General features: G+C 27.1%; 1 protein-coding gene and 2 long non-coding RNA genes across 3 annotated transcripts; all 3 read left to right on the top strand.

Annotated features, from left to right (window-relative positions):
• Positions 1-10,208: 10,208 nt before the first annotated feature.
• Positions 10,209-10,670, top strand: LOC119571388. The gene is made up of 2 exons (XR_005228586.1): positions 10,209-10,239; positions 10,381-10,670. It is a non-coding gene; the product is annotated as an uncharacterized LOC119571388 (long non-coding RNA).
• A 2,185-nt stretch (positions 10,671-12,855) lies between these two features.
• LOC119571387 lies at positions 12,856-15,804 on the top strand. The gene has a single exon (XM_037918715.1). The coding sequence runs from the start codon at positions 12,856-12,858 to the stop codon at positions 15,802-15,804; it is 2,949 nt and encodes a 982-aa protein (XP_037774643.1).
• A 250-nt stretch (positions 15,805-16,054) lies between these two features.
• Positions 16,055-16,536, top strand: LOC119571389. Its single transcript, XR_005228587.1, has 2 exons — positions 16,055-16,105; positions 16,247-16,536. It is a non-coding gene; the product is annotated as an uncharacterized LOC119571389 (long non-coding RNA).
• The last annotated feature ends 474 nt before the right edge of the window (positions 16,537-17,010 follow it).

Genomic DNA, 17,010 nt, shown 5'->3' on the forward strand with positions numbered 1-17,010 from the left:
GTATAATTGTAAAAATAATTATTATAACAGAAATAATTACAGTAATATCGATATTAATTAAAATAATGATATAAATAATGATCATAAAAAAGATCTTGTTATTATTGTTGTTATTACTATTATTATTGTAGTTGTTATTAGTATAGATGTAAAAATATATATTATAACTGCAATAATAATAATAATAATTGCAATAATGATGATAATAATTGCAATAATGATGATAATGATGATGATAATGATGATAATCATGATAATGATGATGATAACGATAATAATGATGATAATCATGATAATAAGGATGATAATAACAGGAATTGTGTCCATATATAATAAAAAAGGTAAAAGAAAAAAAATCCCAAAAGTCGAAAAAGCGGCATTCATTTGATGATTCTGGCAATTATTAGGGCAATAATGATATTAATTACCAGATTTCTATTAATCATGACAGTAATGATGATAAAAGTGAGAATAAAGAGAATTTGGATAACATTTGATAATAATTACTATTGTTACTACTATCATTATTATTATCATTATTATTATCATTATTATTATTATTATTATTATTATTATTATTATTATTATTATTAGCTTAATTATTAGTATTATTGCCAAAAAATATATTATAACAGTAATAATTACAGTAATAACGATATTAATTAAAATAATCATATAAATAATGATTATAAAAACGCTATTATTGTTATTATTATTGTTGTTACTATTATTATATTAGTTGTTATTAGTATAGATGTAAAATATATATTATAACTGCAATAATTGCAATAATAATTCTAATAATTGCAATAATGATGATAATAATTGCAATAATGATGATAATGATGATGATAATGATGATAATGATGATGATAACGATAATAATGATGATAATCATGATAATAATGATGATAATAACAGGAATTGTGTCCATATATAATAAAAAAAAGGTAAAAGAAAAAAAATCCCAAAAGTCGAAAAAGCCGCAAAATCAAGCGAAATATAGCCTTTTGAGAGTAGACTCCAAAATGACGTTTTTTCCATTCATTTGATGATTCTGGCAATTATTAGGGTAATAATGATAATAATTACCAGAATTCTATTAATCATGACAATAATGATGATAAAAGTGAGAATAAAGAGAATTTCGATAACATTTGATGATTATTAATATTATTACTATTATCATTATTATTATCATTATTATCATCATTATTATTATTATTATTATTATTATTATTATTATTATTATTATTACTTTAATTATTATTATCATTGCCAAAAAATATATTATAACTGTAATAATAATAATAATAATAATAATAATAATTATAATTAAAATAATACGAATTGTTATAATATTGTTATTAATGTTATTAATGTTTTTATTATCATTATTATTATTTTTACTGGTAGTATAATTGTAAAAATAATTACTATAACAGTAATAATTACAGTAATAACGATAGTAATTAAAATAATGATATAAATAATGATTATAAAAACGTTATTATTGTTATTATTATTGTTATTACTATTATTATTGTAGTTGTTATTAGTATAGATGTTAAAATATATATTAATGATAATAATTGCAATAATGATGATAATAATTGTAATAATTATGATAATGATGATGATACTGATGATAATGATGATAATGATGATAATGATAATAATTACCAGAATTCTATTAATTATGACCATAATGAGGATAAAAGTAAGAATAAAGAGAATTTGGATAACATTTGATGATTATTACTATTATTACTATTATCATTATTATTATCATTATTTTCATTACTTTTATTATTATTATTATTATTATTATTATTAGTAGTAGTAGTATTACTTTAACTATTAGTATTATTGCCAAAATATATATTATAACTGTAATAATAACAATAATAATAATAATGAGTATAATTATAATAATACAAATTGTTATAATATTGTTATTAATATTATTATTGTTTTTATTATAATTATTATTCATTTTACTGGTAGTATAATTGTATAAATAATTATTATAACAGTAATAATTACAGTAATAACGATATTAATTAAAATAATGATAAAAATAATGATCATAAAAACGATATTATTGTTATTTTTATTCTTATTACTATTATTATTGTAGTTGTTATTACTATAGATTTAAAAATATATATTATAACTGCAATAATTGCAATAATAATGATAATAATTGCAATGATTATGATAATAATTGCAATAATGATTATAATGATGATGATAATGATAATAATGATGATAATGATGATGATAACGATAATAATGATGATAATCATGATAATAATGATGATAATAACAGGAATTGTGTCCATATATAATTTAAAAAAAAGGTAAAAGGAAAAAAAATCCAAAAGTCGAAAAAGCGGCAAAATGTAGCGAAATATAGTTTTTGAGAGTAGACTGCAAAATGACGTTTTTTCCATTCACTTGATGATTCTGGCAATTATTAGGGTAATAATGATAATAATTACCAGAATTCTATTAATCATGACAATAATGAAGATAAAAGTGAGAATAAAGAGAATTTGGATAACATTTTATGATTATTACTATTATTACTATTATCATTATTATTATTATTATTGTTATTAATATTATTATTGTTATTATTATTATTATTATTATTTTTACTGTTAGTATAATTGTAAAAATAATTATTATAACAGTAATAATTACAGTAATAACGATATTAATTAAAATAATGATATAAATAATGATTATAAAAACGCTAATATTGTTATTATTATTGTTATTACTATTATTATTGTAGTTGTTATTAGTATAGATGTAAAAATATATATTATAACTGCAATAATTGCAATAATAATGATAATAATTGCAATAATGATGATAATAATTACAATAATGATGATAATGATGATGATAATGATGATAATGATGTTGATAACGATAATAATGATGATAATCATGATAATAATGATGATAATAACAGGAATTGTGTCCATATATAATAAAAAAAGGTAAAAGAAAAAAAATCCCAAAAAATCGAAAAAGCGGCAAAATCTAGCGAAATATAGCCTTTTGAGAGTAGACTCCAAAATGACGTTCTTTCCATTCTTTGATGATTCTGGCAATTATTAGGATAATAATGATAATAATTACCAGAATTCTATTAATCATGACAATAATGATGATAAAAGTGAGAATAAAGAGAATTTGGATAACATTTGATGATTATTACTATTATTACTATTATCATTATTATTTTCATTATTATCATTATTATTATTATTATTATTATTATTATTATTATTATTATTATTATTATTATTATTATTATCATTATTATTATTATTGTTATTATTATTACTTTAATTATTAGTATTATTGCCCAAAAATATAATATAACTCTAATAATAACAATAATAATAATAATAAGTATAATTATAATAATACAAATTGTTATAATATTATTATTAATATTATTATTTTTATTATTATAATTGTTATTATTTTTACTGGTAGTATAACTGCAAAAATAATTATTATAACAGTAATAATTACAGTAATAACGATATTAATTAAAATAATGATATAAATAATAATTATAAAAACACTATTATTGTTATTATTATTGTTATTATTAAAAATATATATTATAACTGCAATAATTTCAATAATAATGATAATAATTGCAATAATGATGATAATAATTGCAATAATGATGATAATGATGATGATAATCATGATAATGATGTTGATAACGATAATAATGATGATAATCATGATAATAATGATGATAATAACAGAAATTGTGTCCATATATAATAAGAAAAGTTAAAAGAAAAAAAATCCCAAAAGACGAAACAGCGGCAAAATCTAGCGAAATATATCCTTTTGAGATTAGACTCCAAAATGACGTTTTTTCCATTCATTTGATGATTCTGGCAATTATTAGGTTAATAGTTATAATAATTACCAGAATTTTATTAATCTTGACAATAATGATGATAAAAGTAAGAATGAAGAGAATTTGGATAACATTTGATGATTATTACTATTATCATTATTATCATTATTATTATTATTATTATTATTATTATTATTATTATTATTACTTTAATTATTATTATTATTGCCAAAAAATATATTATAACTGTAATAATAGCAATAATAATTATAATAATACGAATTTTTATAATATTGTTATTAATATTATTATTGTTATTATTATCATTATTATTATTTTTACTGGTAGTATAATTGTGAAAATAATTATTGTAACAGTAATAATTGCAATAATAATGATAATAATTGCAATAATGATGATAATATGAATAATGGATAATATTGATAATGATGATAATGGATGATAATGATGATAATTGAATGATTGATAACGATAATAATGATGATAATCATGATAATAATGATGATAATAACAGGAATTGTGTCCATAATAATAAAAAGGTAAAAGAAAAAAATCCCAAAAGTCGAAAAAGCGGCAAAATCTAGCAAAATATAACCTTTTGAGAGTACACTCCAAAATGACGTTTTTTTCCATTCATTTGATGATTCTGGCAATTATTAGGTTAATAATGATAATAATTACCAGAATTCTATTAATCATGACAATAATGATGATAAAAGTGAGAATAAAGAGAATTTGATAACATTTGATGAATTATTACTATTATTACTATTATCATTATTATTATCATTATTATCATTATTATTATTATCATTATTATTGTTATTATTATCATTATTATTATTTTTTCTGTAGTATAATTGTAAAAATAATTATTAAACAGTAATAATTACAGTAATAACGATATTAATTAAAATAATGATATAAATAATGATTGATTATAAAAACGCTATTATTGTTATTATTATTATTATTACTATTGTTATTGTAGTTGTTATTAGTATAGATGTAAAAATATATATATAACTGCAATAATTGCAATAATGATGATAATAATTGCAATAATGATGATAATGATGATGATAATGATGATAATGATGATAATGATGATGATAACGATAATATTGATGATAATCATGATAATAATGATGATAATAACAGGAATTGTGTCCATATATAATAAAAAAAAGGTAAAAGAAAAAAATCCCAAAAGTCGAAAAAGCGGCAAAATCTAGCGAAATATAGTCTTTTGAGAGTAAACTCCAAAATGACGTTTTTTCCACTCATTTGATGATTCTGGCAATTATTAGGGTAATAATGATAATAATTACCAGAATTCTATTAATCATGACAATAATGATGATAAAAGTGAGAATAAAGAGAATTTGGATAACATATGATGACTATTACTATTATTACTATTATCATTATTATTATAATTATCATTATTATTATTATTATTATTATTATTATTATTATTATTATTACTACTTTAATTATTAGTATTATTGCCAAAAAATATATTATAATTGTAATAATAACAATAATAATAATAATAAGTATAATTATAATAATACGAATTGTTATAATATTGTTATCAATATCATTATTGTTATTATTATCATTATTATTATTTTTACTGGTAGTATAATTGTAAAAATAATTATTATAACTGCAATAATTGCAATAATAATGATAATAATTGCAATAATGATGATAATAATTGCAATAATGATGATGATAATGATAATGATGATAATAATGATAATGATGATGATAACGATAATAATGATGATAATCATGATAATAATGATGATAATAACAGGAATTGTGTTCATATATAATAAAAAAGGTAAAATAAAAAAATCCCAAAAGTCGAAAAAGCGGCAAAATCTAGCGAAATATAGCCTTTTGAGAGTAAACTCCAAAATGACGTTTTTCCATTCATTTGATGATTCTGGCAATTATTAGGGTAATAATGATAATAATTACCAGAATTCTATTAATCATGACAATAATGATGATAAAAGTGAGAATAAAGAGAATTTGGATAACATTTGATTATTATTACTATTATTACTATTATCATTATTATTATTATTATTATTATTATTATTATTATTATTATTATTACTTTAATTATTAGTATAATTGTAAAAATAATTATTATAACAGTTATAATTACAGTAATAACGATATTAATTAAAATAATGATATAAATAATGATTATAAAAACGTTATTATTGTTATTATTATTGTTATTACTATTATTATTGTAGTTGTTATTAGTATAGATGTAAAAATATATATTATAACTGCAATCATTGCAATAATAATGATAATAATTGCAATAATGATGATAATAATTGCAATAATGATGATAATGATGATCATTATTATTATCATTATTATCATTATTATTATCATTATTATTATTATTATTATTATTATCATTATTATTATTATTATAATAATAGTATAATTGTAGAAATAATTATTATAACAGTAATAATTACAGTAATAACGATATTAATTAAAATAATGATATAAATAATGATTATAAAAATGTTATTATTGTTATTATTATTGTTATACTCCAAAATGACGCTTTTTCCATTCATTTGATGATTATGGCAATTATTAGGGTAATAATGATAATAATTACAAGAATTCTATTAATCATGACAATAATGATGATAAAAGTGAGAATAAAGAGAATTTGGATAACATTTGATGATTATTACTATTATTACTATTATCATTATTATTATCATTATTATCATTATTTTATTATTATTATTATTATTATTATTATTATTATTATTACTTTAATTATTAGTATTTTTGCCAAGAAATATATTATAACTGTAATAATAACAATAATAATAATAATAAGTATAATTATAATAATACGAATTGTTATAATATTGTTATTAATCTTATTATTGTTATTATTATCATTATTATAATTTTTACTGGTAGTATAATTGTAAAGATAATTATTATAACAGTAATAATTACAGTAATAACGATATTAATTAAAATAATGATATAAATAAGGATTATAAAAATGTTATTATTGTTATTATTATTGTTATTACTATTATTATTGTAGTTGTTATTAGTATAGATGTAAAAATATATATTATAACTGCAATAATTGCAATAATAATGATAATGCCATAATAATGATAATAATTGCAATAACGATGATAACGATGATGATAATGATGATAATGATGATAATGATGATGATAACGATAATAATGATGATAGTCATGATAATAATGATGATAATAACAGGAATTGTGTCCATATATAATGAAAAAGGTAAAAGAAAAAAAATCCCAAAAGTAAAAAAAGCGGCAAAATCTAGCGAAATATAGCCTTTTGATAGTAGACTCCAAAATGACGTTTTTTCCATTCATTTGATGATTCTGGCAATTATTAGGGTAATAATGATAATAATTACCAGAATTCTATTAATCATGACAATAATGATGATAAAAGTGAGAATAAAGAGAATTTGGATAACTTTTGATGATTATTACTATTATTACTATTATCATTATTATTATTATTATTATCATTATTATTGTTATTATTATCATTATTATTATTTTTACGAGTAGTATAATTGTAAAAATGATTACTATAACAGTAATAATTACAGTAATAACGATATTAATTAAAATAATGGTATAAATAATGATTATAAAAACGCTATTATTGTTATTATTGTTGTTATTACTATTATTATTGTAGTTGTTATTAATATAGATGTAAAAATATATATTATAACTGCAATAATTGCAATAATAATGATAATAATTGCAATAATGATGATAATAATTGCAATAATGATGATGATGATGATAATGATGATAATGATGATAATGATGATGATAACGATAATAATGATGATAATCATGATAATAATGATGATAATAACAGGAATTGTGCCCATATATAATAAAAAAAGTAAAAAAAAAAATCCCAAAAGTCGAAAAAGCGGCAAAATCTAGCGAAATATAGCCTTTTGAGAGTAAACTCCAAAATGACGTTTTTCCATTCATTTGATGATTCTGGCAATTATTAGGGTAATAATGATAATAATTTCCAGAATTCTATTAATTATGACAATAATGATGATAAAAGTGAGAATAAAGAGAATTTGGATAACATTTGATGATTATTACTATTATTACTATTATCATTATTATTATCATTATTATTATTATTATATTATTATTATTATTATTATTATTATTATTATTATTATTTTTTATTATTACTTTAATTATTAGTATTATTGCCAAAAATATATTATAATTGTAATAATAACAATAATAATAATAATAAGTATAATTTTAATAATACGAATTGTTATCATATTGTTATTAATATCATTATTGTTATTATTATCATTATTATTATTTTTACTGGTAGTATAATTGTAAAAATAATTATTATAACAGTAATAATTACAGTAATACCGATATTAATTAAAATAATTATAAAAATAATATTTATAAAAACGTTATTATTGTTATTACTATTATTATTGTAGTTGTTATTAGTATAGATGTAAAAATATATATTATAACTGCAATAATTGCAATAATAATGATAATAATTTCAATAATGATGATAATAATTGCAATAATGATGATAATGATGATCATTATTATTATCATTATTATCATTATTATTATTATTATTATTATTATTATTATTATTATTATAATAGTATAATTGTAAAAACAATTATTATAACAGTAATAATTACAGTAATAACGATATTAATTAAAATAATGATATAAATAATGATTATAAAAGCGCTATTATTGTTATTATTATTGTTATTACTATTATTATTGTAGTTGTTATTAGTATAGATGTAAAAATATATATTATAACTGCAATAATTGCAATAATAATGATAATAATTGCAATAATGATGATAATAATTGCAATAATGATGATAATGATGATGATAATGATGATAATGATGATGATAACGATAATAATGATGATAATCATGATAATAATGATGATAATAACAGGAATTGTGTCATATATAATAAAAAAGGTAAAAGAAAAAAAATCCCAAAAGTCGAAAAAGCGGCAAAATCTAGCGAAATATAGCCTTTTGAGAGTAGACTCCAAAATGACGTTTTTTCCATTCATTTGATGATTCTGGCAATTATTAGGGTAATAATGATAATAATTACCAGAATTCTATTCATCATGACAATAGTGATGATAAAAGTGAGAATAAAGAGAATTTGGATAACATTTGATGATTATTACTATTATTACTATTATCATTATTATTATCATTATTATCATTATTATTATTATTATTATTATTATTATTATTATTACTACTTTAATTATTAGTATTATTGCCAAAAAATATATTATAAATGTAATAATAACAATAATAATAATAATACGTATAATTATATTAATACGAATTGTTATAATATTGTTATTAATATTATCATTGTTATTATAATCATTATTATTATTTTTACTGGTACTATAATTGTAAAAATAATTGTTATAACAGTAATAATTACAGTAATAACGATATTAATTAAAATAATGATATAAATAATGATTATAAAACGCTATTATTGTTATTATTATTGTTATTACTATTATTATTGTAGTTGTTATTAGTATAGATGTAAAAATATATATTATAACTGCAATAATTGCAATAATAATGATAATAATTGCAATAATGATGATAATAATTGCAATAATGATGATAATGATGATGATAATGATGATAATGATGATAATGATGATGATAACGATAATAATGATGATAATCATGATAATAATGATGATAATAACAGGAATTGTGTCCATATATAATAAAAAGGTAAAAGAAAAAAAATCCCAAAAGTCGAAAAAGCGGCAAAATCTAGCGAAATATAGCCTTTTGAGAGTAGACTCCAAAATGACGTTTTTTCCATTCATTTGATGATTCTGGCAATTATTAGGGTAATAATGATAATAATTACCAGAATTCTATTAATCATGACAATAATGATGATAAAAGTGAGAATAAAGAGAATTTGGATAACATTTGATGATTATTACTATGTACAGGGTTTGGTGATGGTGTGTGCTGTCTTGTGTGCGAAATGTGAGTGCGTGCGTGCTTGTGAGCGTTAGCGAACCATTGGGTTTACCCAGACGACCCATTTCTCCTGCTTCGAACCTGGAAGGAAGCCATGGTCGGTGGTCACCGTTATTTGGTCAGCCACTTGGCTCCGAACTCCACACTGATACACATTGTAAGTAATTATATATATTTATTTTACTACTTTTGAAATTGAAATTGTGTAAAACTTAATTACATAAGTGATAGCAAGTAAAGTAACTTGATGTTATGAAGTGAGTGATTTAGTGCATTATTCCACTGGTTCTTATTGCAGCTTCCATATTTTATGAGTGGAAGAAACCTGTCAGCATTGTTGTGGCTATCCACCCTAGGACATTTACCCTGGGCTATTCTACCCTGGTCTGTGTCGTCTCGGTCCTAATTATCCCGATCCGTACTTCTTCGGGCTGCATGACCTCGGCTGTATGACCTCGGACCGCTTGACCCTGACTGGACTAAGGCCTGCACTACATCGAGCTTCTGATATACATATGTGCAAAGTTTTATTTTTGATTGATTGAATTTGAATACATATATAGATGGAAAATATATATTGAAAATAGACAATGAGTTTTCTATCTCCCTGAAGCAATCTATTCCCCAGAGGATATATAAAAGGACAAAAGGTTTGCTCATGATATCTGAAAATTATAAATAAAATAATTAAGAAACCCTGATTAAGTGAAATTAATGATTTATATAAAGAGGGGAAACCTTGGACAAGTGGCGCAGTGAGTAGGATCCTCTGATAGATTGCACAAGGGCTAATTATATTTTTTTATTCATGCTTTACTTTTGTATCATCTCAGATTGTAATGTGGTGTCCGGGCAGGTGGCTGGCCATATAAAGGTGAGTCGGTAAACCAAATGGAGGAATGATGTGGTGTGAATGGTCCAAGTTGTGGTGAAGGAGTGTGACGACTTGCTTAGTAAGTTGTATATTTGATATACGTAACATTGCGTCATACGCGTGCGGATTAAGAGTAAATTTTAATTCAATCGTGCCTCCTTTTCACCGTTGTTGTGGTGTATATCACCACGTGTTGCGTATTCAGTGATAAGTATTGTAATGCTTATTGGTTATACGTTCGGGAGAACAGTCTTGGTAAATGTTGAAGACTGTGGTGTGCCCGCGGGCGTTGTGAAATACAGTAACTCCGTTCGCTATATCTTAACTGCGATGGATTGTAAACCCTTGTATAATTCTGCCATTGCTGTTAACGATGTTTTGTCGCAGATTATTCGTAATTGCTTGTGAACTGTACTTGTTCATTTAAACTATACTGCTCGCGTTAAGTCGGCAGGTATAATCGGTAATTACGTAAAGCGAGGATTTTTTTTTGTAAACGGTTGTGCTAAGCTTTTACATTAATTATCTTGCAGTGTAAGAGTTTCTATCAAGTTTTAGAATTAGCTTATTGAAAAAAAAAAGAAAAAAAAACTTAGATTCGCAATCATGTCAGTCGATTTAATTGAACTTGTTAAATGCGCTAAAGATGCGGGTCTATCCGCCGCAGATATTAATACTTTAGTCGCGAAAGAGGAGGATAGATATAAGCAAAGGATAGAAAGAGAAGAGATACAAAGAGAAAGAGAAGATAAACAAAGAGAAAGAGATGAAAGGCAAAAGGAGAGAGATTTAAAAAGGGAAGAGTTAGAGGCCCAGGAGAGGGAGAAACAGCGAACACACGAGTCGCGCGAGGCAGACAAACAACGAGCCCACGAGTTAGCTCTTGCTCAGTTGCAATCGGAGACGAGCACTCGCAATGAAAGCGCTGTCGAAGGGTCATATCCGGGATTGAAAATGCCTAAGTTTGATGACGGTAAGGATGACATAGACGATTACTTACGCAGATTCGAGAAACTAGCCTGTTTACAGGGATGGGATTCACATAATTTTTATGTCTATTTAGGTTCTCTGTTGGGGGGCAAAGCCTTAAAGATATACGTAAGTCTGCCGGATGACGTTCTAGTAAATTACGAACTGTTAAAAGACGCGTTACTGAAAGGGTATAATGTTGATGTTGATTCCTACCGTAAGAAGTTTAAGGAGAGTAAGGTTGGTGAAAACGAGACGTACGTGCAATTAATGTCTCGACTGATTAGATATTTGGATAACTGGCTAACAATGAGTGACGTCACAAAGAACTACGAGGAGCTGTTTGACTTCTTAATTCGCGACCAGATGTTAAACAATTGTCCTTTTGAACTTCGCGTTTTTCTTAAGGAACGAGTCTTTGGAACTACTCTTGACTTGGCGCAAGCAGCCGACAGATTTCGTAGTGCACACAAGTCTTTCAAAACCCGTAAAATGCCCATCAAGGAAGATCCGGATACAAGGAACAGTACTAAAACTGGCGTTAGGGATAAGGTCGTGTGTCACCACTGTTCCAAGCCAGGTCATATACGTCCTTCTTGCCCCGACTTAATGCCCGGTAAAAGCAAGTCCTCTCAGAGGGTCAACTTTGTGTTCGACTCTGACCTCTCTCCGAACAACAGTATCACGTGTGAGGGAATGTTGTATAATAAACCCGTGCATGTGCTCTTTGATTCTGGCTGTTCGTCCATCATCGTTAAAGAATCGCTGATCCCCGCCACGGCGAGGCGAGGGAAAATGGTCACTCTGTACGACTACCTCGGAGTGGGCTGAACTTTTCCAACTGTGCGCTGTCTTATAAAGAGCGAATTTTTGAGTGGGTGGTTCAACGTTGTTGCTGCTCCTATTAAGTTCACCGATGTTCTCGTGGGTATGGTGCCAGGTGTCAAAGTACCATCCGTGAATAACCCTAAACGTAATATATCGGTAAACTCGTCTAACCGCACAGATGTTGTTAATGCAGTTGCCACGAGATCCGCTAAAGTAAAGGAAGACGCCGAACCAGCAGAACTGACAGTTTCTGATTTTCAGATTGATAAGATTTCCAAAGATGATTTTATGAATGCTCAGAATAAATGTTCTTCTCTCGAAAATATAAGAGCTAAAGTCAACAATAAATCTATAGTAAATGTAAAGAATCGTTCAGTAAAATACGAAATAGTGAAAGGCTTAATTCACCGAGTGTGCGTTAATAGCAAGCATGCCTATGAAGTTGGTGTTAAACAGTTGGTAGTACCTCGGAAATTTGTAAATGTGATTCTTTCAACCGCTCATGATTCTCCTGTTGCAGGTCATTTTTCCCACAGGAAAACAGCGGATAAGATTTTTCATAATTTTTTTTGGCCAGGCGCGGGAGCGGAGATAAAACGCTACTGCCGTTCATGTCACGTGTGTCAGAAGACGAGTCCTAAAGGTAAAATAGGCAAGGCTCCCATGGTTCAGATGCCAATTATAAGCGAGCCATTTGCCAGGGTAGCAATCGATCTTGTGGGGCCGATAACACCTGCGTCTAGCAGAGGCCACAAGTACATACTGACGCTCATTGACATGGCCACTAGATTCCCTGAAGCAGTTCCCTTACGGAATATAGATACAGTCACTGTAGCAGAGGCTTTGTTAAGTATTTTTTCGCGTGTTGGAATACCGAAAGAAATGCTCTCAGATCGCGGAACTCAGTTCAAATCCGATTTAATGGCGGAGATAAACAGGTTGCTCTCGATAAAAGCATTATTTACGAGCCCATACCATGCCTGCTGCAACGGCACTGTAGAGCGATTTCACGCAGTGTTAAAGTCCATGCTTAAGAAACTCTGCGGAGAACGACCCCAAGATTGGGATCGCTACATTCCGTCTGTCCTGTTCGCGTACCGCGAGGTTCCTAACGATACTCTGAAATTCAGCCCATTTGAGTTGTTATACGGTCGCAAAGTGCGTGGTCCACTGTCTATTCTTCATGATCTATGGACCAGAGATGACATTAATGAGGAGACTAAGAGCACTTATCAGTACGTGCTTGACCTACGATCCCGCTTAGAGGAATCAGCCCAAATGGCCTCCTCCCATGCTGACGTTTCTGGCAAGATGTATAAAGCCTATTTTGACAGAACTGCTAAAGTACGCAAACTAAACGAAGGCGACGAAGCACTTGTCTTGTTACCAACATCTCACAACAAGTTAACTATGCAGTGGAAGGGACCTTATTCGGTAGTGAAGAAACACGATAACGGCGTAGATTACGAGGTAAAGGTTAATTCGAAGAAGAGATTGTATCACATAAACATGCTAAAGAAATATGTGAGGCGTGATGAGGTTTCTTCTTCGCAAGTATGTCAGATGTGCGTCGTGGATGATCTTCCATCATCCAAGGATGACGAGAATTTTGCTTGCGATATCCCGGAGTTGTACGAGGCTAGTGAATACAAAGTAAATCTTAATCCTGAACTGTCGAGTGAGCAGACAGCAGAGTTAAAACAGCTAATAGCTGAATTCTCTGACGTCTTTTCAGACAAACCCGGTGTAATCAGCACAGTCATACATGACATTGATTTGACAACCGTTGTCCCAGTCCATACTAAGCCATACCCTATTCCCCATCATCTCCGAAAAGCTTTCGATGAGGAAGTGGATAGAATGCTATCTTTAGGCGTTATCGAACCTTCAACATCTCCTTATTGCTCACCCGTTGTGCTAGTTAAAAAGGCCGATCATTCATGGTGCTTTTGCGTAGATTTTAGGGCTCTGAATGATGTGAGCGTTTTCGACGCAGAACCGATGCCAACGATGGATGAAGCGCTAGGTAATTTTGTGGGAGACGTTTACTTTACGGAATTAGATCTTTGTAAAGGTTATTGGCAAATTCCGTTATCGGAAAAGGCAAAACCATGCACGGCTTTTGCTACTCCCAAATATGGACTTGTGCAGTTCACGAAACTTCCGTTCGGTTTACGCACGGCGTGTGCTAGTTTTATTAGACTAATGCGTAAAGTTACTGCAGGATTGACGAATGTAGAGTGCTACTTCGATAATTTAGTGGTGCACAGCTCGTCCTTTGATAATCACTTGATTCATATAAGGAATCTTCTGGAAAGATTGCGTGAGCATGGGTTAACTGCTGGGCCTAGCAAGTGTTTTATAGCTTTTCCCAATATCAAATATCTTGGATTTAATCTTGGTGAAAAGGGCTTGAGTACCCTTCCAGATAAGGTAAACGCAATTAAGAATATGCCTATACCGGAAACTAAGAAACAACTACGTAGTTTCCTTGGTACTCTTTCGTTTTTTCGTAAGTTTATCCCGAACTTGGCTGACCTCGTGCATCCTTTGAACTCTCTTCTGAAGAAATTTTCTCCTAATAAGCTAAATTTAACCCCTGATCTTGTTAAAAGAATCGACGAGTTAAAATACTTATTAATAAATGCTCCAATCTTAACTCTGCCTGACTACGAGAAGATCTTTTATCTCAGAACAGACGCCAGCGACACGGGTCTTGGGGCGGTTTTGTTGCAAAAGGTGGATGGTGTCCTCATGCCAATCGCTTACGCGAGTAGAAAGCTCTCCGACTCGGAAGGTCGTTATGCCGTAATAGAGAGAGAAGCTTTAGCTATCGTGTGGGCTATTAAAAAGTTCTGGTGTTATCTGTATGGCCGCGAGTTTGTCTTGCAAACTGACCAACAACCATTAACATACGTCAGAAACATGAAAAATAGCAATGGTCGTCTTATGCGTTGGTCACTGGCTCTCCAGTCATATGCATTTACGATAGAGTATATCAAAGGTCAAGACAATGTTGGTGCAGACATCCTTAGTCGATGTTCAGTGTAAATTTGATTGTATATATCACAAGGTAAGATAAGGGAAACCCCACTTTCACTTAAAATCGTATAATTTTTAAGTCAAAATGGGGGGCTTTGTACAGGGTTTGGTGATGGTTTCCCTTATAAATATTTGTATTTGCTGTCTTGTGTGCGAAATGTGAGTGCGTGCGTGCTTGTGAGCGTTAGCGAACCATTGGGTTTACCCAGACGACCCATTTCTCCTGCTTCGAACCTGGAAGAAAGCCATGGTCGGTGGTCACCGTTATATGGTCAGCCACTTGGCTCCGAACTCCACACTGATACACATTGTAAGTAATTATATATATTTATTTTACTACTTTTGAAATTGAAATTGTGTAAAACTTAATTACATAAGTGATAGCAAGTAAAGTAACTTAATGTTATGAAGTGAGTGATTTAGTGCATTATTCCACTGGTTCTTATTGCAGCTTCCATATTTTATGAGTGGAAGAAACCTGTCAGCATTGTTGTGGCTATCCACCCTAGGACATTTACCCTGGGCTATTCTACCCTGGTCTGTGTCGTCTCGGTCCTAATTATCCCGATCCGTACTTCTTCGGGCTGCATGACCTCGGCTGTATGACCTCGGACCGCTTGACCCTGACTGGACTAAGGCCTGCACTACATCGAGCTTCTGATATACATATGTGCAAAGTTTTATTTTTGATTGATTGAATTTGAATACATATATAGATGGAAAATATATATTGAAAATAGACAATGAGTTTTCTATCTCCTTGAAGCAATCTATTCCACAGAGGATATATAAAAGGACAAAAGGTTTGCTCATGATATCTGAAAATTATAAATAAAATAATTAAGAAACCTTGATTAAGTGAAATTAATGATTTATATAAAGAGGGGAAACCTTGGACATACTATTATCATTATTATTATCATTATTATCATGATTATTATTATTATTATTATTATTATTATTATTACTTTAATTATTAATATTATTGCCAAAAAATATATTATAACTGTAATAATAACAATAATAATAATAATAAGTATAATTATAATAATACGAATTGTTATAATATTGTTATTACTATTATTATTGTAGTTGTTATTAGTATAGATGTAAAAATATATATTATAACTGCAATAATTGCAATAATAATGATAATAATTGCAATAATGATGATAATAATTGCAATAATGATGATAATGATGATAATGATGATAA

The sequence above is a fragment of the Penaeus monodon genome, unplaced genomic scaffold, assembly GCF_015228065.2.
Source record: "Penaeus monodon isolate SGIC_2016 unplaced genomic scaffold, NSTDA_Pmon_1 PmonScaffold_61, whole genome shotgun sequence".
In the NCBI taxonomy this organism is placed as follows: Eukaryota; Metazoa; Arthropoda; class Malacostraca; order Decapoda; family Penaeidae; genus Penaeus; species Penaeus monodon.

Bases quoted from the DNA above. Each gene is read 5' to 3' on its own strand.
- LOC119571387 (XM_037918715.1), top strand. From the start codon at position 12,856: ATGGTGCCAGGTGTCAAAGTACCATCCGTGAATAACCCTAAACGTAAT.